This window comes from Astyanax mexicanus, chromosome 24 (assembly GCF_023375975.1).
Source record: "Astyanax mexicanus isolate ESR-SI-001 chromosome 24, AstMex3_surface, whole genome shotgun sequence".
NCBI classification, from domain to species: domain Eukaryota; kingdom Metazoa; phylum Chordata; class Actinopteri; order Characiformes; family Acestrorhamphidae; genus Astyanax; species Astyanax mexicanus.
The window spans coordinates 31,379,763-31,405,519 of NC_064431.1; the positions used below are offsets into that span (position 1 = coordinate 31,379,763).

The 25,757-nt window shown below is 38.8% G+C and overlaps 2 protein-coding genes across 4 annotated transcripts; one reads left to right on the plus strand and one right to left on the minus strand.

The window, feature by feature from the left end:
* Positions 1-1,262: 1,262 nt before the first annotated feature.
* Positions 1,263-16,823, minus strand: fbxo42 (F-box protein 42). 3 transcript variants are annotated; one of them, XM_007256687.4, is made up of 11 exons: positions 16,660-16,822; positions 15,350-15,544; positions 12,499-12,792; positions 11,252-11,368; positions 7,669-7,803; positions 7,148-7,301; positions 6,923-7,033; positions 5,345-5,441; positions 5,106-5,162; positions 4,522-4,638; positions 1,263-3,186 (listed from the first exon to the last, which is right to left on the minus strand). In XM_007256687.4, exons 3-11 carry the CDS (start codon positions 12,785-12,787, stop codon positions 2,011-2,013), a joined length of 2,253 nt encoding a protein of 750 aa, XP_007256749.3. In that variant the 5' UTR covers positions 12,788-12,792; positions 15,350-15,544; positions 16,660-16,822; the 3' UTR covers positions 1,263-2,010. The 3 variants fall into 3 exon arrangements, with proteins under 3 accessions (XP_007256749.3, XP_022538249.2, XP_049327532.1); XM_022682528.2 differs by lacking the exon at positions 15,350-15,544 and having other exon boundaries at positions 16,660-16,823; XM_049471575.1 differs by lacking the exons at positions 11,252-11,368; positions 12,499-12,792; positions 15,350-15,544; positions 16,660-16,822 and adding an exon at positions 9,131-9,215.
* LOC103041510 (SUZ domain-containing protein 1) lies at positions 16,091-21,062 on the plus strand. The gene is made up of 4 exons (XM_007256688.3): positions 16,091-16,325; positions 17,883-17,932; positions 18,573-18,818; positions 18,920-21,062. The coding sequence occupies exons 1-4, from the start codon at positions 16,275-16,277 to the stop codon at positions 19,023-19,025; spliced, it is 453 nt and encodes a 150-aa protein (XP_007256750.2). The 5' UTR covers positions 16,091-16,274; the 3' UTR covers positions 19,026-21,062.
* The last annotated feature ends 4,695 nt before the right edge of the window (positions 21,063-25,757 follow it).

The following is a 25,757-nucleotide window of genomic DNA, read 5'->3' on the forward strand; positions in this document are numbered from 1 at the left end:
TAACTCAGCACAACTGTGGAATCTGTTCTTCCTCTACTCTCCACATAAACACATCAGTCACTCCAGCCTCTCCTCCTGCCTTCTGATTGGTCTCATCTCATCCTACTGTTGTTTTCCTGAAGAACAAACGTAAAGAAACATCAAATAATCAATTTTCATTGTGAACCAGCGATTGAATCAATTCTAATCAGCCAAAAATTGATCAAAGGGTTGATATACGGTTTTACACACAGAGCTGGTGCTCATACTAGAGCCGGGCAATATGATATTTATCAAAGGTGTCAAGTAATGAAGTACAAATACTTTGTTACATTACTTATAAGAAATGAATTACAGTATTTATGTATACTTTGCTAAAGTCATATTTTTTTAGATGCTATTTTTTAGTGGTTTTATGCAGGTTTCCTTAATGTAACGTCACGATAAGGGAGAATCCAAGCAGCTCATAGAAGCATAGATAGGATTCCTGACACCAAACTTTCAGCTGATTTACAGAGTGATTTTTTTTGGTGCCTAAAGTGTTTATAGGGGCAGTCAAGACCCAACTGGAAACACAACATTATGCAAAAGGTAAGTAAATATAATAAAAATAAGTCCCCTTTTAAAAATACAGCTCTGTCAAAAATTAAGAGAGCACTTCAGTTTCTGAATCAGTTTCTCTGATTTTGCTATTTATAGGTTTATGTTTGAGTAAAATGAACATTGTTGTTTTATTCTATAAACTACAGACAACATTTCTCCCAAATTACAAATAAAAATAGTCATTTAGAGCATTTATTTACAGAAAATGAGAAATGAGAAATAACAAAAAGATGCAGAGCTTTCAGACCTCAAATAATGCAAAGAAAACAAGTTCATATTCATAAAGTTTTAAGAGTTCAGAAATTAATATTTGGTGGAATAACCCTGGTTTATAATAAGTTTTCATGCATCTTGGCATCATGTTCTCCTCCACCAGTCTTACACACTGCTTTTGGATAACTTTGTGCTGCTTTATTCCTGGTGCAAAAAATTCAAGCAGTTCAGTTTGGTGGTTTGATGGCTTGTGATCATCCATCTTCCTCTTGATTATATTCCAGAGGATTTTAATTTGGTAAAATCAAAGAAACAAATATCTTGGACCTGTATCGCTCTCTCACTGCACGTTTTAAATGCACAGACACAAACATTTATTTTATTAAACAAAAAAATCTAAACGTCATCCCTTAAATCAGTGGTAACTGATGCCCTCTGGTGGCTGTATTAAAATCAGTAACCCAATAGAGAGTTAAGACATGGAGGCCTTTATTGTTTTACTTTGTTTAGAGTACACTGCAATAGACCATACCCTTCAAATCCCTTCCCAAACATCAACCACACACACACACACACACACACACACTTCTCACTTCAATCACAGACACATGCATCACATTATGTCTGTCTCACACACACGCACACACACTGTAAACAATGCAGGCAGGAAGTGAGATATAAAAGCAAGGTAGTCGTCCGCCGCTCCGTTTCCTGGGCGCTTCCTTGGACGATGCACAAGAAACTGAGAAACGTTCCCTTCATTTTCTCTCCTCCCACCTCAAACACACACAATCACACACACAATCAATCAATCAATCAATCAATTAATCATACACACACACACAATCAATTACAGACACACCAGCACACACAGGGAGCCGAGGTCGGGTATGTCAGTCATACAACACCAAACGAGTGTCCTTTAAATGTGTTGAAATGTTTATTTCCTTAGTTAACCATAGTTACGCAAACTGGGAGAGCGGAGGAGGAGCTTAGTGTCGGGAAAGAGGCGAACGACAGACGTTAGCAAAACTTTTTTTTTTTTGTCTTGTATCCTCTTCTCTCTCTCTCTCTCTCTCTCTCTCCTCGCTTCGTTTCGCTCCCCAGCTGAAGGCAGGTCATGTTCGGTAGGCCAGAGCGCAGGGTCCGTCCGAAAGGATGGCCAGTTCATAGGCTACTGCTCACACTGTGCGCGTTCCGCTCGGCTGAAGCTCACTACCTTTTAGCACGCACAAAGTACAAGGCGTTGGTTTTGGGGTAGTACTTTACGTTCTGCTTTTTGTCCATCAAGCCCCCGAAGATGATCAGCTCGCCGCGGCCCTGGACCACGGTGTGCAGGCTGGTTTCCGGGGGCCCGGTGACGGCGCTGGGGGCCCCGCCGCTTCCGTAAACCCTCCAGGAGACCACGGCGTCCGTTTTGGCGCGGGAAATGTCCAGAACGTACATCTGCATGGGCTTGCAGTTGAGGGACTGGTAGAGCGGCTTGCCCACGTTGAGGCTCTGGGGCGGGTGGTGGCCGAGGCGGCGCGCTATTGGTGGAATGGAATGTCCGTCAGCGGCTGCGGCCTGCGAAGGAGGGCTGGAGGAGGACGAGGGGGCGGGAGGAGTGCTGCTGGGGGTGGAGCTTGCTCCAGGCTGGGCTGCTGAGGAAGAGGAGGGCGAAGACGACAGCGGACAGGAGGAAGAGAGGGCTTTTAAGGCGGCGTTTCCACCAGGCTGGGCTAGAGAGGATGAGGAGGATGGGAGGGAGGATGAGGAGGAAGATGATGGTGATGAAGAGGAGGAGGAGGAAAGGGCTTTGACGGCTTCGAGGCCTCTGCGGAGAGCAGCGGGCGAGACGGCTCCGGGTGGAGTTCGGGGAGGTGTGTGCAGCCCGTTTGTGCTCGGATGGTCGAAAGGAATCGCAGAGGATGATGATAAAGAAGATGAAGAAGAAGGGGGCGGGGACTCCCAGCCGTAGTCTGTAGGTAAGTGGGCGTTCCCGTGCAGCCTGGAGGGCGGAGACGCAGCCTGGGAGGGGCTTGTGCGAGGGGAGGGGGAGGAGCCGTTCAGCAGGGGAGGGAGAGGGGGGCTGTCCGGGGCCTGTAACGGAGACGGCTGCTGGGAGGAGGAGGAGGAGGAGGGGCTTCCGTCTCTGACTCCGCCCCGTGGGCGTGGCCGAAGAGTCCCCCAGCGGCCGTTGACGCAGGGCGCCTCCTCGGCGGAGCCCAGCACCAGGGCGGCAGCTCCGCTACTGCCGCTGCGGACCGGAGACTGCGAGCGCAGGGAGGGAGGGTCCGGGCCCAGGGGGGCGGGGGTGGCACTGATCGGAGAGGGGCGTGAGTTAAGGCTCGGGCTCAGAGGGGCTCGACCTGAGGGGGCCTGAGAGAAGACCACCACACACTGACCAACCTAAAGAGAAACAGAGAGAGAAATATCTAAAATAAATATATGAATAGTGCAATAGGGGGGCATTGCCTGGGTATAGAAAGATCTGTGGCTATACCCAATTAATTACAGATTTAGTTTTTAAGCATTAAGTATTTTACTGCTGAAACTGAGACTTAGTCCAATGTTAAGCTAAGCTAAGCTAAAGATGCTGTTGCTATGACCTCTTCCTTTTTTCTTTTTATAAACAATACTACAATTATTTTTCTACAAGTATTTTCACATTTTACCAGTTTTCAGTTCATTTGTTTTCCTTTAAGGCCCTGGCAGTTTACTGCAAAATGTTGCAGTACTAGATAAAAGATTTAAAGCATCCGGAATAAAATACGTTTTATTGTCTTTTTTTTTATTTATTTAATGGATTGACAAATTAACCAAGTGTCAAATTCAGCATTCTTGATTGAAAGCAACTGGAAAACCAATGGAAAACACACACTGTTTTTAACTAAAAGTGAAAGTGATAACCTCTAAAAATATAAAATACTAATCACTGGCTTTTACTACAAACACGGCCTGAGATATTTTCTCACTCATTCTATCCTTAAATAGAGTCTGCAAAACCAATACATTTCCATTACTTTTTCCATGACTTTTCCATGTTTTCAAGGCACATTTTCATGACCATACAATCTTTAAAACATCAGTGTTGGCACGGACAATAAAAGCAGAAATAAACTAAAATTCTAAGGATAAAAAAACATGTTTAAACAATGTTAAATTCTGAAAGCTCCATTGTGTAGAGCTATATTACTAAACTTACTCTGAGCTGATGTGTATGTTAGCTCAAAATAGCTTTTCTAAGTAGATAAATTGGAAACACACATTTGTGAATTGCAAATTTCCATGACTTTACCAAAACTTTCTGGGTATTTTTATATTTCCAAAACTTATCCAGGCCTGGAAATTGCTATTTTCAAACTCCATGACTTTTCCAGGTTTTCATGACCGTACGAACCCTGAAGAATGCATGTTTGTAACAATGCTATTTATAAACATTTTTTAGCATCTAAATTATAGTTTACTTTCACTTTTGCACACTAAAACAAATTTCTGAAAGGAATCTAAAATAAGCAATAGTCCAAATCAGACATGTTTATTGCGCTTTAAGAATATCAATTCAAAGCCACAGGTAAATTGACTTTAATGCTGTACTACACTATTTACTCTACATAGAAAAAAGTACTGCAACAATTGCTTCTGAAATCAAGTGTACTAAAAGAAAAGACAAGCTGCATGCGTGCAGTGCAACTGAAGATATTTATTCTAAGGAGTGTCCACAAACATTTCACACATACATACCCTGCAGGCTGGGTGGCACCACAGCTCTGGAGCTCCATGCTCTTCATTCTCTACTCTCAGTTGCTGCCATGACCATGTGGGGGCGCCCATGTGCAGCAGCCAGGCATCCTTCAGCAGCTGCAGAACAGAGTAATAATAATATTCATGATTTAGATCCTATAAAGCCTCAAAGAAATTTCTAAAAGTCCTAAATTAAAGCCCAGGAGTTTCTCTTTTATTTGTTTTGCTGCAGTAACAGCCTCTAGCTTTCTAGGAAAGCTTTCTACTGAACATTAGAACACTGCAGTAAAAAGGATATGATTACATTCAGTCCCCTGAGAACGAGAGCATCAGTGAGGTCAGGTTCTAATGTAGAACGATTAGTTCTGCCACTCAAGTTCATCCCATAGGTAATGAATGGAGCTCCATCATTCCTCCAGAGATCCCTACAGCCCAATGCTGAGGGAACTTCATACCTATCTAGCCCAGAGAAAGTACAGTACAGTACTGTAGAATCACACACGCTTTACCCTAATCCTTATTTATGAAGGTGTGTGAATGTTTTTTGCAATCAGCACAGACTAAGAACACTAAAGGCCACTCACCGCATTAGGACCTCCGCAGCCTCCCAGAATAAGCAGCGTATCATCATCTATAACAATCTGTGAGAAAAACACAACAAGCAGGTAACTCATCTGTAACAGCTGTATGAAGAAGCCACACACTGAACAGTAACCGATGTAAAGAAGTGAAATAAAGAAAAGGCTCAGATCATAAAATTATTACTGAATGTAATGATGAAACTTTTCTGGAGATAAATAGGTAAATAGGAGGACTATCTGACCTGTGATTGGCCTCCGCGGGGGTGAGGGGACGGGCCTTTAATTGTGGGTTTAGACCAGGACCACTGTTCTAAATCCAATACCCATACTTCATTACTCCTGAAATACAAACACAGACAAATTACCTACATTTATTCAAGACAAAACACAACAAAGATAAAGCATCCATCCATTCATAAGTGAGTGCCTGTGCCTGCAAGAGTGCCTGTGCCTGCAAGTGTGCCTGCGCCTGCGAGAGTTCCCGAGTGCCTGTGCCTGCGAGAGTTCCCGAGTGCCTGTGCCTGCGAGAGTTCCCGAGTGCCTGTGCCTGCGAGAGTTCCCGAGTGCCTGTGCCTGCGAGAGTTCCCGAGTGTCTGTGCCTGCGAGAGTCCCCGAGTGTCTGTGCCTGCGGGAGTTCCCGAGTGTCTGTGCCTGCGGGAGTTCCCGAGTGTCTGTGCCTGCGAGAGTTCCCGAGTGCCTGTGCCTGCGGGAATTCCTGAGTGCCTGTGTCCACAATTACAATAAATAAAATGTGCTAATAAGATTAGCAATAAGATGAAAATAAGATTTTTTCCATTTTCACTAAACTTGCCACAGACTACAACTGCATTTAAATTGATTAAACACTAAATAAACAACTCTGTATTTAGTGTAAATGCAAGTGTAAATTCCCCTTAGCTGTAAAGATTCCAGCTGACAACAAAACATCATTTTATTTAGAAGGAACAAGCCTGGTGACCACTGATCTAAATGAGCAGTGAGAGCTTTAGAGGCTCTGCCTACACAGCAAACAGTTTCATATTTACTGTAAACTGAGGGCGTTTTAACTCAGGATTCTCTTCACCCATGGTTAAATGTCAGAGTTTTAATTGGAACCAGACCAGGCAGTACAACAGGTAAACTTAACAGTTAAACTGATCCTGTATTGGTCAATGTACAATTTAGCAATTCAATTTTCAGACCATTTGAGGCCAAAGCCCAAAAACAGAAAACAGATGTCCACCAATAAATAATAACAGGTAAAATTCAGGTTGTCCATTTGTGCATCTTGATGGTATAACACAAAACTCTGATAAATCAAGTAAAGATTAATTATCTATTATTTTTTCTATTTTTCCTGCAATTCAGATGGTACAGAGCATTTTTTTAAATAAATAAATATTGAAGTCTTACAGTTAAATTAAAAATTTATTTCATGAAATTAAAATTAATTTCATTTTCAAATTTAGCCTTAAATACCAACAAATTGTATTGATCAACGTTACCCTGACACTGTAGATCAGGTTTGTATGATGGGCTTCAGTTATCCAGCATCTAAGATTACCCCAGCTATTATCAGCTGTTTAACAGAATTCAGTCAACCTTAAAAAGATAGATATCACCTGGTTTAATGTGGTGCCTTTTGATGTGATACATTTTTTTTTCCTTCTAAACAAAACCGAAAGAGAAATATCTGCACTTTTACAAACTGATTAACTGATACAGAACAGAGCAAACCAGCTATAGGTGTGAAAACATCATAAGGAGCTGAGAAAAAACAAAAGCTGCCAAGTTTGTTCTGGGAGACTCCCAACTTTAGCCTGAGTGAGGGATTTACGTACATTTGGCGAGCTCCGAGAGAGCCTCCGAACACAATCATGTTGTTGTTAATGACAGAGGAGGAGTGGCCGGCCATGGGGGGAGGACCATGAGTGGTTACGATGCAGTTCCACCTGAGAGAACAAACATTTTTTTTATTATTTTTCTGAATTGTACAGTCTGAGATTACACTTATTTGTTTTTGCACACTAAAAATAAAAAGCTCTATTAAATATTCATTTATTCACCAGTTTTTGGAGGGCGAGTAGGTGTGGATCTCGTCGAAGAACCGCTCGGGCTGATGCAGGGGGTACGGGCTGGGCCGGGTCCAGCCGCCGAACAGCACCAGCAGGTCTTTGTACATGACTAACGTTGCTCCGGCTTTAGGGGAGGGGTAAGATCCTGCAGAGAGAAAGAACAAACATCTGCAGGACAAGCAGAGCAGGCTGATCCAGAGGTCTGGAGGTCAACGGTTAAGGATGAGGAACGATTTGTCAACAGAGACACCGGGCAGAATTGATTGGGAGTTAAAATGATAATGGTTGTACGATCCATTACTGTCACTCTTAGAGAGTGAGGTACACCACAGGAGGTGTAGGGGTCTTTAACTTTAACCACAGTGCAATTTATTATTATTACTTTAATAAAGCTGAATGAAATGAAACACTGAGAGAAACTCTTGACTGAATACAGTCAAATGTGTGTCATTATATTAGGGTTCCATCTCTACAGTAGTATAGAGTAATAATGAGTATAAAGCTGTGTGTACCTGAAGCCAGTGGTCGAATCCACTCCTTGCTGTTCAGATCGAGCCTCCACAGGTCATTAAAAGCCGCGTTACAGCTGCTTTGAGTGCAGCCGCCAAACACATACATAGACTGGTTGGAATCGTAATAGCACGCACCTTTAAAAAAACAGAAAACACACAAAGAATTACTTTATTTTACCAAATAACAACACCTAAAGCTTTACAGTCATTAAATTGACTGTAGAGATACAAACGAAAGCTTTTACTGGCATTCAACTACGGCTTTCCTGCATTTCCCTACACTGCACTATAGATTCTACACCCAGATAAAGCAAAATATGTTTACTAATAAGCAGACTATTTCATGTAAACGATAATGATAACAACGATACTTCTTCAGCCAAACACTACTAAAAGTGCTCTAATTTTATTGTTCTGCATTCATTTGACTCCACAGATACAGTTTCTCCAAGCCTAAAGCTAAAACTAAAGATATCCAATGAATTGCAAATGCGCATCTAAAAAGAAGTAAAAACAAACCTTTAAAAAATTTTGTTAACTTTAGATAATATTTTATTTCCCTATGATGAGAAGCTGAAATGAGCTTTCATTAACTTTAATTTAATTGTATTTTTCTGTTCCACCTTAAATGCTTCAGCTTCTGCTGTCTGTTGCACTATTTAAGGTGGAATGGGAAAGTTTGCTAGTTAACTAGCTACTGAGACAAACTACTAGTGATTTTTTTATGCTTGTTGAGAAGAAAATGGGCATTCAATGGACATTAAAAGTAAAAAGTGATCCTCTTCGTGCCCTCTGCTTTGAGTTTTCCTCAGAAAAAACTCGATTTGAAGGTTCATGTCGCCCCATCACTTTCTCTAATCCACCCCTCCAGCCTTACAAGAATCAGAACACCCTACCCATAGCAGTTTCACACTCAAAATGAATGGATAGGTAGTAGATCCAAGGGCTGAAATGGAATTAGGCCTAGGTAGTGAACTATGTAGAAAAAAGGGAGCACTTACAAATCAACTGACCTAAGTAAGCATAAACGCTGCATCATTGGTAATTTGGACCAAGTAGATCTGATCTAGGAGCATCTGGGAGCTGATTTAGATTAGCTGTCAAAATTGAATTTAGAATTGTAATGTGAATGCACCATAAATAACCAAGTGAATTATACTTTAAAGGCAATGTTGCTACAACACTGACAAGCTGTATTTTTCTTTTGCAGACTCCTGTATTTGGGTTTCATATGACGGTAGATGATTCAGAGCAGTAAACGTCTCATCCCAGCAGTTAGTAATGTTTACCACATGTTCAGACAGAAATCTGTGTGAAATCTGCACTAAATGAACCCCCTACTCCCGCACTGGACTGGGAGGTTGTGTGTGTGTGTGTGTGTGTGTGTGTGTGAGTGTGTGTGCGGGTATGTGGGTGGGTGGGGCGTGAAGCTGAATGACAATAAGAGTCTTTTCACACCGACCTGCTGAGCAGGCTCTTTCTCACCAAAACCCTGGCGGGAAACAGCGAGCCCTTTGGCTCCACAGCCACGCTCCGCTAGACGCCCAGACATTCAGGAGACTCCAGCCCAGACGCCTTTCCCTCTCTCCCACACACACACACACACACACACACACACACACACACACTACAAACTCAGCTTCACCTACTGCTGTGAGACTCCTCCACCACTGTTTATATCTTCCTCAATTAAACCAGTTTTGAAAAGCTGCTAAACTTTACACAATGTTTTTCCTGAAAGCTTTAAATTAAATAAACTATGGCTGGACGATATATAACAAAAAAATCACATTTAGGCCTGTCACAATAAAAAATTTTTTGCAAACGATATGTTTTCCCAGAAATTATTGCGATAAACGATATTTTTGCCATTTTAAGACCATTAAATGGCACTAATATAATGATAACATAATATCATTACAAAGGAATTGCACACTTTTAAAGACAATAAACTTTTCATTCCCGTTCACAGGCCTAATTTTGGGACATGAAAAGTTCCAAGCTTAAACCAAAGTAGCTTATAGTCATAAATATTAATATATATTTTTATACACGTTGAGAAGTGCGAAGGCAAGGGAACCGTGTGTGCAGCCCCGGTCTGTCCCAGCTGGCCCGCGTTGGACCAGCATAAAGACTTTGCCTCAGCCTTCACTCGAGAGATACACTGATGGTGAGAGGAAGGCTGAGGCAACACGAAACTAAGAGACTGCACTGGGACGTTCCTATGTTTCTTTAAGTTTGTTTTTTCTGTGTTGATTTTTCCATTTTTCCTAATAAAGAACCCAAAAGATTTAGAGATCACGCCCACAGTCATGATATATGTAAGTGCCTTTTGTGAGTACAAACACAATGGACAATATCACAATTATTAAAAATTGAGGTTGACTGAGGTAATGTTCATTTATTAAAGGATAAGTCGCTAATGTAATTACTGTGATAGACCTAATCACAGTATATTCCTTAATATTGGTTAATTCGATATATAATTACTGATTCCAATATCAATATAAACAATATAAAATCACAGAAAAAAGGAACAGAAAAATGTCTGTATCTACAAACTACTGAGAATGAATGTACCAATTTATATTAAAGCTTCTTAGATTCTCTGCCCGAACCCGACCCGACCCGAGGACGAGATTTCCCACCACTTTCCTCGGGCAGGTCGGGCTGAAGAAAATAGTCTGTGATGTAGGAGTTTTTTAATGCTTTATTTATTTTATATAAAAGCTATGGCGTGATAATCACAATAAAGCAAAGTAACTAATCAAACTAAAAAGCTCGGTTTTAATGCTCTATTTGCTAAAAAAAAGTGGGGTTTAAACTCAGGCTCACTTTATATTTTCACCATTTAGTCAGGTGTAGCATTAGAAGTGCTATGAAATTGTAGATTAATGTTAAAGACATGAAAACAATTAAGGGACATATGGAAATATATGAATCTAATTAACTATATGAATCTAAAGTACAAAACATTCTGGTTTAACACAATTTGTCTTTACTAAATAATTATGTATGTATGTGTTCCTGTAGAGCTTTAACGTATCTCTTCAATATTAAATTTACAATGTAAAAACACATTAATTAAAAAGGTGTGTCCAAACTTGTACATAAGTTTTAATTATAATAAATTATTACAAATTCAAAAAAACACTGTTGTATGACAACTGTATATAATGTTTTATCATCATTGCTACTTTTAATATATTGTGTATTTTTTCTTAAATAAAATCTCCAGTGAACATGTATATAGAAACTTTTTTTTTTTTTTACTGCATTTTAAAAAGCCTAAAAGGAAAAAAAAGCATTTTTAAAAATGTGATTCATAAAAACACCATGGCAGACTTACTTACCTGTCCATTGTGATAATATTTATAAACAAAAAAGGTGGCTGCAAATCTCATAAAGGACACTTTTATCACCACTAAACCTGAAATTTCCTGGCTGGTGTGAAACACTGAATGTGAAACATTACCACTTTCCACTGTGTGAAAGGGGCTTCCGATTGAGATGCGAGGTAAAGGAGTGTGTGTGTGTGTGTGTGTGTGTGTGTGTGTGAGAGTGTGTGTGTGTGTATACTCACTGTGTGAGAAGCGCTGGGTGATGGGCGTCCCTGGATACGGGTAGGTGCGACTCTCCCACTGGATGTTTCCTTCCTGCACGGCTCTCAGGAAACCGTGGTAACACTGATATGCTACACCTGGAGACGTTACAGGAGACAGTGAAGAAGCTCTTTGATGAGTACTGAAGGGTAATTGACAAGTGATGTAACATCTGCAGCTTTCACTTGCAGGTTACTGTCAATATAGTGAAGGTGATAAATAGATACACTAGAAAAGCTCTGTACGAATAGAGCATTAGAACTGCGGTTGCACATCTACATATTAAAGGAGAAATACGATGTGAAATGAACTTTGGTTGTAGTGAAACATGATAACGAGAAAAAACTCCACCTCCACTCTCCCACAGCTTTCCCAAATACAGCACTTTTAGCCGATGCTCCCAAAAGGTTTATAATGCTAATAATAGGGGCATAGAGTTCCTCATGGAAAGAAATCACTATTTTTACTGGTAGAATTCTGAGGCACTGAGAGCTTTGAAAGTGAACAGCTAGTTTATATTAAATGTAGAGTAAGTTGTAGTTATTACAGAAAGCAGTGGAAAGTTAGCAGTGCTAAAGGCAGAACGGGAGCAGCAAGATCTTCTCATAAGATCAGCTTGATCACTCGATTTACTCAATGATTAGCAGCTTCATCAAACCCAGTGCCCGTTCAGATTATCTACTAAATACGTAGTAAAGTAAAAGTAGGAGTCAAAATAATGCTCCAGCAGAGTAACATACAGATTTTTAGTAGTTAAGCACAGTAGTAAAGTAAAATAATACTCCAGTAGAAACAAACACAGCATTTTAGTACTTAACTATAGTACTGAAGTAAAACTAATACTCCAGTAAATACAGATACAGCATTTTAATCCTTAAGTACAGTAAGTAGTGAAGTAGATTTTCTTTCATAATATTATACCTCTCTGGATTAGGACCCCACAAAACCACCACAGATCAGCTATTATCGATTATTTGGGAGGTGGGTCAGTCTTATGAAAACCGCAGTGACTATACTGACTTAGTGCTGGTATAGTGAGTGAATAAGATACAGCTGCAGTGCTGCTGGAGTTTTTAAACACTCTGTTTAATCGCTCACTGTCCTCCACTCTATTACACACTCCTACCTACAGCTGAAACACCTTGTAGATAAAGTCACCTTGTAGTAAAGTCAGAGACAGGAGCTCAATAGACAATATGCAGCCCTAACAGAGTATTAGTGAACTAACCTTTGATGAGGCGATACCACAGTTTGCACACCAGGGCAGCAGTCTTGTGCTCCTGATATGGGGAAAGGAAAGACAGGATGTACTCCAGAACCTCCTCTGGCAGCTCAGCCATGGCTCTCTGGCTGCCTCTCCCGAGGTGCTGCTCGCCGTCTGCGCTTATCTCTCCGGTGACGCTGCCCGATTTCATCTCCACAGCCTGGTCCTCGGCGTGACCCGCTAGTGTGACCCCACTGTCCTCTGTGTCCATGTCAACGAAGCAGCCATCCTCGCTGTCGGAGGACCGGGACATGCTGCCTGCAGAGGAAGAAGATGTCAGAATAGCTTTAGTGACTGAGAACACTTGGCTGGAGTAGTACAAACAGAAACTGACAACTAAGGTTACAAAAACAAGCAACAAATAAAAATATTAAAGTGACATTATGCAAGATTTGGTACTTCCTTTTTTCCAGGGCTTCTTCTATAGTTGTGTCTATGTCTAATTTATACATTGAACATATTAAATTAACATATGGACTGAGGTGGTAGAGTAATATTATGGGTTTTTACATAAATATGACTTGTGTTACACAGTGTTACATGCATCTCCCACTTCCTCAGATTTACATGGTTCAGAAACCAGGCTGCCGAACCCAGAGTACCAACAACAGAGCTGCTATTCCATATTGAAGGTCCATGAAGCATCAGCATGATTTATAACTGTTATTTTAACAGCTTTAAAACAACAGACTTATTTAATGTTGCTTTAAAAAGCAAAGAAGCTACATAATATTAAAAAAGAAGCTTTGACATAATATAATATGTTAACCATATCCAAGTTACATAGTTTGCTAGATCCCTCTGAAGAACATCACATAGTTGTAAAACATAAGAAATAAACTATTTCTAAGGTGGTGCATTTAATTTTTCACTAAATAACACCAGCAATGAGCAGACGATATGTGTAGACATAAAATATTGTTAAAACCCTAAAACTATCTATGCAAACCAGATTATCTGAAATTTCCACGGATGTACGTACATGTATGGATCTGTGAGTTCAACAAGGACCTTCTGTTTCTACACTGTGTCAGTTTTGTTTTGCCTTGTTCTTCCGCCTCTATCCACAGTAAACACAGGTCTGGTATAAAGTACATCATGACACATCAAGACATTGTGACTTTCGCAACACCAGAGAGGTGCCAGTATTGATTTCTCAGAAAAGCGAACTCTTCAGCACTGATGAAATGTCAGACCACTTTCTGTTCACACTATACCTCCTTTAGAGCCTCCAGCCCTAAAAAGGCCTGAATTATGGGGAGTGCTGTTTCCAAGTTCATCAAATAACAGATCTGATTGGTTGAGCTGTGATAATCGGCTCCAACAGCAACAATTAACTGCTAAACACCTTTAAGACCACATGGAATAAAATATTATATAATGAATTACCGAAAAAAAAGACAATTTGAAAGCCACACCAAATAGAGAGAAGTAGAGATAGTTAGATGGAGATATATAGGAAATTAAGGGAGATACAGAATAAAGAATAGACAGATCAGCAGGGGAGAGAAAGAAAGATTCAGAGACTGACAGAAGGTTATAGAGACAGGACAGTAAGGGAAAAAAGAGAAAAAGAAGAGTGAAATTTAGAACCATACAGAGAGATTAAGAAATTGAGAAAGAGAAGGAGAGAGACATACAGAAAGATGCAAAATGAGAGACACACAGACAAAAAAAGAAGGGACATATAAAGACAGAGAGACAGGTAGAAGACGAGAAGGGGAAAAGAATAAAAAATAAAAGGATAGAGGTATACAGAAACCTACCTAGAGAGTGAGCAACAGAGGGACAGAAAAAGAAGAACAGAAACAGAAAAGAGAAGGAAATAAGGCAAAAATACTATTTTTAAAATAGAAAGAGAAGGAAATCAGAACATGGAACTACAGTAGGAGAGGAAGAGAGGGATCTATAGAGAGGGATAGAGACATACAGAAAGATGGATGAATGGATGGTATCTAGAAGAAAAAGGATATAAGTACAGAAGGTATACAGCAAACTACAGAGTTAGTGACAGATGGATAGAAAAAGGAAGAAGATAACAGAAAGAGAAGGAAAGAAGAAGATACAGCAGGAGAGAGAAAGAGAGGTATCTATAGAGAGGGATTGAGACATACAGAAAGATAAATTAATGGATGAATGAATGTCTAGTAGAGAGAAGAAAAAAGATAAAAGTACAAAATGACAGGAATACAGAAAACTACGGAGTGAGAAAAAGAAAGAGAGAGAGAAAGATAGATAGAGAGAGAGAGAAAGATAGATAGAGAGAGATGAATAGACACTCACGGAGAGAGAGAGAGAGAGAGAGAGAGAGACGGGAGATATATATATATATATATATAAATATATATATATATATATATATATATATATATATATATGAGAATAGAGGAACAGAAAGAGAGATATAAAGAGTGAAAGAGGGAGGGAGGTAGAGAGACATTACTGCAATATTTGCAATCTCATTCCAAAACAGGGTGGGAGAGAAAAACACGCCCCTCAGCTCCCGTTACTCAGCTAAGCTACTGAAGCGCTGTGTGAACAGTATAACCGGTAATTACAGCGCGTTACTCCGCTGTGACGATATTATGACGGTGATTCGGATGTTATGACTGTGATTCTGATGTTATGAATCCTAAAGGAGTAAATCTGCGGTAAATCAGCCGCTGTTTCAGCCTCAGTCAGAAACGCCGCTGCTAACAATGCTAACCGGGCTAACGCCGCTAATTTCTCCCCGCGGAACCCGAACCCCGCGCTCTTACAGCGCTGCCCGGGTCCGGGAGGGTCTCTGCGCGCTGCGTGGGCGGTTATATGTTACCGTGCGGTGTGGGTCCTCCGGTTCTCCGTGTTTTTCTCCGCTCTCTCCGCAGCGCTCCTTTATCAGCTCCTGCTATCCCGCTCCGCCATCTTCACCCAGCGGGCGCGCGCACGCACACAACAGGAGGTGGAGGCGGAGGCGCGCACGCAGGACGACACTGGCGATGCGTCATCGGCCGGACGCGTCACCGGTGCGCTAAAGAGCAAAATAACAAAATAATTATAATAATAATGGTAAAACAATAATCATAGAGTAAAATACTATTACATTGTTAATTATTTTGTTTTAACGTATTATTTATTTATTTTAAAGAGTACAATATAATAAAAAACAAGTATTTTGCATTATTTACATCAATTTTACAGCAGTATAAGAAAAAAAAAGTCCAAGTGTCTAATCAGACCACTCCTATAATCATTTAACTTACATATCTGCCTGAAACATACAGTAGCAGTCAAACGTTTGGACACACCTCTTCTCATTCAATGTGTTTTTCTCTCTTTTTATGATTTATGGAATTAAATAAAAGAAAATTAAAGAAATTAAATTATAAGTCCTAACTTTTGGCTGGTGCTATTTCAGTAACAGCCTGTGGCCACTGAGTGTAACTGTAGGGGGAGGGAACTTGTTATAAGAAGAGTTCAGAGCTTAAATGAGTGTGTAAGTTTAGCTAAAAGTTTCACACCTAATTGCTCTCCTCAGCTCTGTTCTTCTGCTCTATTCGTAACCGTTTATTCTTGCAGAAATGTTGAGGTTTTGATGAATTTTCTCTTTAAACCCGCTGCACTGTGTGTAGAGTAGAGAGGGTATCCCCAGGGCACGCGGGCGCCACCAGGCGGGGGGAATAAGCAGCGCTCCGAGGCCCCGAAACTAAAAGTAGTCGGGACTGATTTAGCCGGAGTTACGGAGCTGAATTAAAGTAAGGATGGAGGATGAGGACGTGTCGGATAACTGGGAGGACGCGGCGGACAGCGGGGTGAGATAGAAAGCCGTGTCGGTGCTTTGGGTGACGGTATAGAGCTTATATTTGGGTCTGAGAGCGGTATTTTTAGCTCCTGCTGCTGCGAGGCCTTTCACAGCAGCGCTGTCCCTATAGCTGTAGCCGGTTAGCTTAGCTTAGCTTAGCTTAGCCTAGCATAGCTATATGAGCTTAGCTATATTAGCTTAGTTTATTAGCTTAGCATATTCCGTAGCGTTTGTGCGCCTAACGATAGCTTAACTAGCTATACCATATTTATATTAGTATTAGAGTTTTGTGTGTGTTTGTTTTTTCCTCTGTTTGTGTGTTAAACGTTTATTAAATCACTGACCTGTCTTAACTCCGATATTAAACCGCTTTAGCTTCAGGAAGTTTTTGCTTCTCGCTCGAATTAATAGTTCCACCTTAATCAGTGCAATAGTCTTGCACTGAATTTAAGGTGGAATGGACAGTTCAGTTGTAGCTTTTAGTTTCCAGTGTAAGTTAGACAATATCTTTTAGGGCCTTACGTTACTTATGGCATGTTTTGATTTAAAACAGCAGTATTTGAACATATTATTTTCTAATACATGGACTGTAATATTTACACGTAAACAAATATGTGTGTGCTTTGGTCTAATTCATATATTAAGAAGCTACGTTAGCTAAAACATAGTAAAGTAAGACACTGAAAATAAAGTCCTGAACCTGAAGTTAGAACTAGAATTAGATTTATGTATATTGGTTTCTAAAGCTTTGTATTTAGTTATTAGTAGGGGTGGGCGATATGGCTCTAAAATGATATCACGATATTTCAGGGTATTTTTGTAATAACGATATAACTTACTTGGCGATATAGGAAAACAAATATAATTCATTAAGTTCAGGAATATAGTATAATAGTATAACAGTATAATCATAATGTGGCAAAATAAATAATACAGCAAAAAATATTGCAGAATATTTAGTGCATGCATATTGTCGCTGTTCAATGAAAAACACGGATCTCCAAAACAGAAAAAACCTTGTAAACTTTCAGTGGAAGTCAATGTAAAAAGAGTTTGAAGAGTTTCTATTGGTCTATGCATTAAGAAATTTTGGCACAGTGTAAGGGACAGTTTGTCTGTTCAAATTATGTAGTAAACTAAAAATTTACACAAATGGAGAAAAAGTGTTTTTCATAGGACCGCGACGATATAAACTGCTAACTAAAACAATTCTACAATAAATACACTTAAAACTTCACAGTAAATAATAGATTACTTTTAAGACAGAACATCCCTATTATCACAATATGGATTTTTAATATCATGATATTTCTGTGTCACGATATATTGTATACGATATAATATTGCCCACCACTAGTTATTAGAATAGTCTCAAGTAAACCCAAAGCCAATGGTCAGTGTGTGTACATGCATGTAAATCTGTATGCACACCATTAGAATAACCTAGCTAAGGTTACTGGTCATTAAGTGTTTTAACCATATAACTAACTAATATAGTTAGCTAAAGTTAGTCTGGAAATCTGTTAAATATTGACTATTCAATGGTTTAATGGTATTTTTTCTGCAGGAGATTGAGAGACGACTGGAGGCGAAACTGAAGATCAGTCAAAAATCTAAGTATGTATATTCACTTACAGTTTTAAATGTTGTGAGTAAACTAGCAAATAAAAAAACTTTCCTTTTAAGGCACAAGTCAGGGACGCATGGGGATGATTGTAGGTATGGATAGGTGTATGCAGATGAGAAAATGCAAGTGAATGGGTATGAAAGAGAGTGGGGATGAGTATTTGGACGATTATGGGAGTGGAAGGTATGGCCATAGGTAAAGATGGGGTGAGTATGGGCATGGGTATAGCTGCAGATTAGGATGATGTGTCTATAGGGTAAGTTATTGTATTGTTTATTGTATGCATTGTGTATACTGTAAAATACTGTATATTTTTTATTTTATTTTATTACTCTACTGTTTATTTTCTGCATTTTAGTGGTAACATGCAGCCAAGTTTTCACTCACATGTATATCTGTACTCTGTGACGTGGCAATAAAAAAATCTTGAATTCAGATAAGAGTATGATCAGTATATCATGGACTTGGTAATTTTGTGGCTATGGATTATTATGTATTGGGAAATGAGTATGGATTTCCACAATATTTTGCATTGTAGTTCTTTTTTTTGTATGAATGTTTGTTTATCTATTATGTAATTAATATACACATCACTAATGTCTGTAAACATCTGACTTCTGTGCTTTACAGTAACCAAAGTTTGCCTGTTAAAACTGCGGTGGTGATTCAAGACGATTCGCTGCCTGCAGCCCCGCCTCCACAGATCCGGATCCTGAAGCGACCCCCCAGCAATGGCTCTCTGGGGCAGCAGGTGGCGTCGCGACCGGCGCAGCAGGTGAAGTCTCTGGCTCAGAGAGAGGCGGAGTACGCTGAGGCCCGAAAGAGGATTTTGGGGAGTGCTGAAGAACCATCTCAGGACAGGCCAGATGCAGACAGGTATATAAATATGTATATAATCTGTGTTATAATGTAATTTATTAATTTCCAATAATATATCTAATTTCATAATATGTCTCTCTTTATTTTTTTTCTGTCAGACCCGCCATCACCAGTGCTCCTTCGGAATCTCTGCGGCCAAACAATCACATAATCCGCCAACCACTGGGGCCGGACGGCACCGCAGGCTTCCGCCTCAGCAGATAGAAAGAAAGAAAGAGAGAGAGAGGGCGAGAGACATGGAGGTAGAGAGAGGGTGAATGAGCAAGAGAGAGAAAGAGATGAAGATGCTATCTTGTGCAGAAGGGAGTTTTAACAGTATGGAGACAGACTTAACGTAGGTTTTGAGGAACAGAGGAGCATGAGCTTGCCTGCTTTGCTCCGAACCTCATCTCCTTTCCTTTTTCTTCTTCTTTCCTGCTGGATGTGCAGAGACAGCACCTCCGGGGAAGAAGGGATGAAGCCAAAGCGTCTCTCTGGCTGGGCCATGCTATGACAGGGCCATTTCTCTCTCTGTTTTAGGACTCTATACACTGTGCATTTCCTCAGTAACACTCCCCTTTGTCACGTTTTGGAGTTTGAGGCGCTCCAGGGTGGGGGGGATAGGTGTGATAAAGCCCCAGTCAGGAGTTGCTGCAGCTGAGAAAGCAGCAGTTTTAGCATTGTATTACAAACAGAAGACGCATTAGAATAAAGCCAGGGCTATTCTAATGAAGGCTGCGGGCATTGCTTTAAGCAAGTACACACGCCCGCTGTAATATGTGAGCTACAGTTGGCACGATATCACCTTTTTGTCTTTTCTGATACTGAAAACGTAAGTATTGTCTGATACTCAAGTGTATATTGAATGATATATTTATTTTGTTTAAAAAGTGCTAAGATGTAAAATGAACTTTATATATTTGTAAAATGTGCTCAAGCTGTACTATCCCACACTTTTTGTGGGTTACAGTGTGAAGTTATTATATGGTTACTGATATCACATAGCATACTATCTGACAGAACTGGATCTGAATTCCTGATCCAGAATTTTCTGCTGCTTTTGGCTGAATACCAGCGTGCCATCACTAATTTATACATGCTAGACATATAATATAGTTCTTACCATGATTAATACTAGTATTTTTCTGCTCCAACTCACCCGTAAAAACTACCTATTTGCAAGTTCATCTATTTAAAGGAGAACTCTGGTGTAAAATTGACTTTTGGTGTAGTAAAACATGATAAAAAGTACTTTTTTTGTTGAATAGCACACCTCTGCTCTCCTACAGCTTTGTGAGATACAGTAATTTTGTGTTTTTTGCTCAGCACTCTGTACAACGGCCGTATCGGGGTATATTTTTTATTTTGCCCTGATAAATCGTTTTTTACACCATTGTCCAGAAGCTCCACACCTCCTTGGTAGAATCTGCAGAGCCCTGGCATTTAAATTGAGCCATTAATAACCTAAAAAGTGCACAGGAAGCTTATTAAAAAACACTGTTTACATCCCATAGTGCTTCTTTGTAGCTCTGGGCGCCGCCATCACTGTACTGATAATGACAGACATTATATACATAGACGTACATAGAATTTTTACCCGATTTTCACTCGGTTTGGTTTGTTACAAAGGGCCCAAAGCTACAAAGATAAGGAGAAGTGTTTTAATAAGCTTCTTCAGTGGATTTGTATGTCAGGGCTCTCCGGATTCTACTAAGGTGGTGTGGAGCTACTTTAAGCCTGGATAATGGTGTGAAAAGCATTTTACTGGGGCAAAATATGCCCTGATACAGCCGTCGTACAGAGTTCTTGGCAAAAAGCACAAAATACTGTATCTCAGAAAGCTGTAGAAGAGTGGAGGTGTGCTATTCAATAAAAATGTTTATCATGTTTTACTACATCAAAAGTCCATTTTACACCAGAGTTCTCCTTTAAGCTCTGCCCAGAAATTAATATTCTCCCTAATAAGTGTCAAACACACTCTCTAAATGTGAAAAATATTATTATATACACTGAATTGGAGCCACAGCCTCTCATAAGTGTCCACCAAAGCTAATCCACTATCACATTAACAGTAGCTACAGTACAACATGTTAGTAGGCAGAGCCTGAAGAGGGGTGATTATGAACTCATCTTAAACTCAGTCTTGTCTGTGTGTCATAAAACCAGTGATTTGTGCTGCGTGAGAGAAGGAGTATCAGAGTGTAATGAGTGTTTACAAAACCGCACCCAAACAGAGCATATATATATATATATATATGTATATATATATATATATATATATATATATATATATATATATATATATATATATATATATATATATATATATATATATATATAATTTTTTTTTTTTTTTTTTTTTTTTTTATTATATATATATCTCCATGCTGACAGTGGCTCTCTGTTATTGGAGCTAGTCTTGAGGAGGGGTGTGCTCTTGAACGCTGCTTTAGAGATTATAGTAGGGCTGCTTATTTAGCTCTCCTGACTGGGGCTTTCAGATGAAGCAGAGATGTCCCACCAAAGACTGAAGAAACTCGACACCCCGCCACACAGGAAACGGTCACCAAGTCACCGGTCAGACTCCACAAAGCAATAATTAAAATAAATAAGTAGGAAATTGAAACCCTCTCAGGCTGAGTGGGCAGCTGGTTTCTCACTGTATGTGTTAAATTTTTTGTGCCTGTCTTTTTTTGTTCTTCTAATTCTTTTAATTGGATTATTTTAGCTTTTATGTTGGGGATAATGGACCTGTGAAGATTGAACATTCGCTTCTGTGGCTAGCAGACATAGTTTTAGACTAGTGGACAAACCCAAAACAGGATAGTTCAACATATTGGCTATTATTACCATTACTGTCTTTTTTTTTATTTCTTTTTTTTTTTTTCATTTTTCTTGTTCATTCTTGTTCTTATGTTCGTTTGTTTTTTTGTTTTTTTTCTTTTTCAATGGCCTATAAATCTATAAATTCACTGACAACCTTTTTGAAGTGCGATTTTCAGAAACAGCTTAGCTAATAAACTGCTTAGCTTAGAGATATGAGGTCCATAGCTAGATGAAATCTTCTTTTTGCTGTCAAAGAAATGTTTATTTATATTGACCTGTAAATAAAGGTTTATTATTTTCAGGTTCATGCAGATAGCATTTCAGATTTAGACCTATCAAATAAATGTAAATGCTGCTCTGTTACAAGATATGCGTATAATTGCTTTTATTGAAGGTTTGTTTAAGGCTAGTAAGGCTAAGGCTGAACTTCTAAACAACAGTAGTTGGACATGTTGACAGGGTACAGAGATTAGCTTTTAGCTTCTTTTTTTTTGTTAAAATAATATGATTAAAGTGTGTGGTTGAGCCAAATGCACTTAAATGTGTTATCTTAGCTAGATCCTCCTGAAATAGAGATATATTCACTCCTGTCTCAGTTTTAGATCAGTGACAGTGACAGTTAATTCGTATTCTCTTCATAATGTTTACTTAAAGTCTGGTAAGTTCACTAGCAGCCTTTCAAAGTGCAGTGTTAACGCAGATATGCTATATAAACATATTACAATTACAGGGTAGTTTCTGTGGGTGTTGAACACATTTTGGCAGTTTGTTTTGTTTATGTTTTTTCTGGATTCCTTGTAAAATTGTTAAGTGAAATACATAAATTAACTAATTAACTTGCTTCTTTTAAAAAATATGATTTGAGATTTTGAGTTATTGTCACTAGGGCTGGGCGATTACGGAGCAAAAATTATATTTAAATATTTTTCAGCTAAATTGTGACATATAAAATATATATTACTTATATTACTGAGACAAAACTACATGTACCAAATTTTTACAAAGGCACCTTTATCACTCTTTATTCAAATAAGTTTTTTTTCTGCTTCAAGTAGCCTGAAAAAACAAGGGATGCTTTTACGGGAAATAAAGAAAAGCTGAGCTGTCTGAGATAATTGAAAGTCTATATTAGGGGTGGGCGATATGGCTCTAAAATAATATCACGATATTTCAGGGTATTTTTGCGATAACGATATACTTGGCGATATAGGAAAACAGAAAAATAATTAATTCATTTCAGGAATATAGTATGAGTATAACAGCATAATCATAATGTGGCAAAATAAATAATACAGCATAAAATAATATAATGCAGCAAATAATATTGCAGAATATTTAGTGCATGCATATAAACTGCAAACTAAAACAATTATACAATAAATACACCTAAAGCTTCACAGTAAATAATAGACTACTTTTAAGACAGAACAGCCCTATTATCACGATATGGATTTTTAATATCACAATATTTCTGTGTCACGATATATTGTATACGATATAATATTGCCCACCCCTAGTCTATATCAAATGTACAATATATTTTTATATAAAATATATTGCCCAACCCTAGTTGCCACACAAAATATCACATCTCCAAAATTATAAGTCTTGAGGAAAAGAACTTTCAGTGGAAGTCAGTGTGAGTCCTTTTTAAGTCATTCTTGAACATCAATAAATTGTGGCAACAACCAAATTCAGATTATGCCAGAAGTGATGATACAGATTTTTATGTGACAGTGGTGAGGTTTTATATAGAATAATCGATTATATTCCATGTCTGTTTTGGACTAGTGCAAAAAAACAGATCTAAACAGGTTCATGTAGACATTTATTTCATTGGCTTTTTGTGCTCTTAGTGATATGAATTAGCTTGTGAGCTCACTTTGCAAAGAAATGGGATTTTCTGTCGAAATGTTGAACTATCGCAAGATATTTAACTATTGCACTGCAAAAATAATTTCTTAGCAAGAGAAATCTCCCTAACTGTTGTCTATATATCAATTTTTTCTAATTTTAAGATTATTACAGTCATATTCTAAGAAGTAATAACTTATTTCTAACTCTCTTGTACTTGTTTTAGTTAGATTTAATCTACTAAACGTGTCTTGGTGTATTAGCAGATGCTTAATGATTAAAACAAGCAAAAATATGGAATGGTATTAGACACTTTTAGCAGATTAAATTACTTAAGACAAGGAACAAATAGGTTGGAAAGGAGAAATGTAAAATATTTAAACTAAATTCAAGAGGATAAAAAAAAATTCACTGTGCTTTATTTGCTACATGTAAACTGTATTGTGTTGCTTTTTGTATGATTTTTTTTTTTGTGTTTAATTTTATCAGCTTAGTTCTTTTGCCTTTTCTCCTCCATCTTTATCTCTGAGCTGGTTCCTCAGACACAAACCAAGCCTAGACTTTGACTAAATTATATGGTCTGAGTTTATTGCCCTTCCTGTATCACAGTCTGTCAGACTAAGTCTGTGTGCTGTGTGTGAATCGAATGAACATTATTATAGAGCTTTTTTAAGCAAACGTTTTTTTGTCAGTGACTGATTAATTCAGGCCTAGTTTATTTCACTTATATAGATTTAGTTTTGTGTTTTTTTTTTTTAGTTTTTTTTTTTTTTAGGGGAAATATCTTTCTACTACGTGCGTCTAGGCGTTTGGCCTTCTGTTTAACCTGCCCTCAGGAAAAACTGATTATCAGATTTGCTTAATTTTAGCAGACGGTGATCTATCCATGAACCCCAGTGTGAAATAATAATGGTAAAGCGTTGTTTTTGGTGTTTTTGGTGCACAAATGTATCCTTTTCTGTGACTAAACCACTCTGTCAGTTATGTCAGTGTATAGTTAATTTCAATTCTGAAATAAACGGTTAATTTGTGCACACAAAACTCCTGTGATTAAAATCTGACTTGGCGAAAAAAGTCTAATTTATAATGTAAATAAGATTTAAGAGTCCCCTCTCACTTCAAATGTGGTCGATTAGCCAAAAACAAAAAAAAAGAGAGATGTTTTTTGTCTGAAGTTTGCTTCTTTAGTTTTACACCTGTGCTACAAGGCTAATGCAGCGGGCATAGTGCTAACCTAAAGCTCTATTCAGATGGGATTAGTTTCTCAGGGGCTTCTGGGGTAATTTTCTTTTTTTATGGGGGTTTTTATCCTCTGTGATTTTATTCCTGCCTAGAACGAGCATGTACGTGTTTTTCTCAAACATCCTCTGAGAAAATTACAGTCTGAATTATCTTCTGTTTTTCTCTGAACTCCGTGGTCCCGTCCGGACGCACATCTCTGAGTTTCGTCTCCTTGCGTTTAATAAAATAGCTATTTGTCCACTGCCGCGCACCATAATTACATTTTGGGTGCGCGTTTCCACAGAGATCCACGTTAAAACAACAGTGAGTGGAAATGGAGGAGCTACTGAACGCGAAGTCGTGACTGAGAAAGCCAAAAAACTCACTGGTCCTCCTGTTTTTTAAATGCAGTCCAGATGTAGGAGTTTTATCACTCCTAGAGTAGAAGTGTGAAATATTTTTCACATACGTCCCCCTGAGAAACTAATCCCGTCTGGATAGGGCTATAGACTTAATCTGTGCAAGGCACATCACAATGTTCATTGCTATTTTCATTTCTAAAGCATTGCTATCTTAGCAGTGAAAAACACAGGTGCACCACTGACTGAATACAACCAGACATTCATTGCTATCTTATCCCAACATGCGTCCACCCCTACTTGTTACTCACAAACCACACCATCTCAAGCCGCAGAAGGCATACTTTTCACGTTGTTACGATAGCAAAGACACACTGACATGCTCTAAATCAAGCTGCACAGTGCACAATTGATGGCTCGCCTAAAAGTCGCTAAAATAGTCCAGAATCTATGGTTCACTTTTTTAGAAATGTGAACAGAAAAAAGTATATTAGTTATCATAGCTTAGCATTAATTGTTAGCAACAAGCTTTACAGCTTCTGTGTAAATCTAATAAGACAAAGCAAACTTCAGTCCCTAAAAATGTCTTGGCTTTTTAGCTACATTTTGGCTTAAATCAGAAAACTGTAAATCCTGTAAAGAAAAACCTTGAATTGCCTCTTTCAGTTCCCTTTAACTGATGGACTAATTGTCCGTC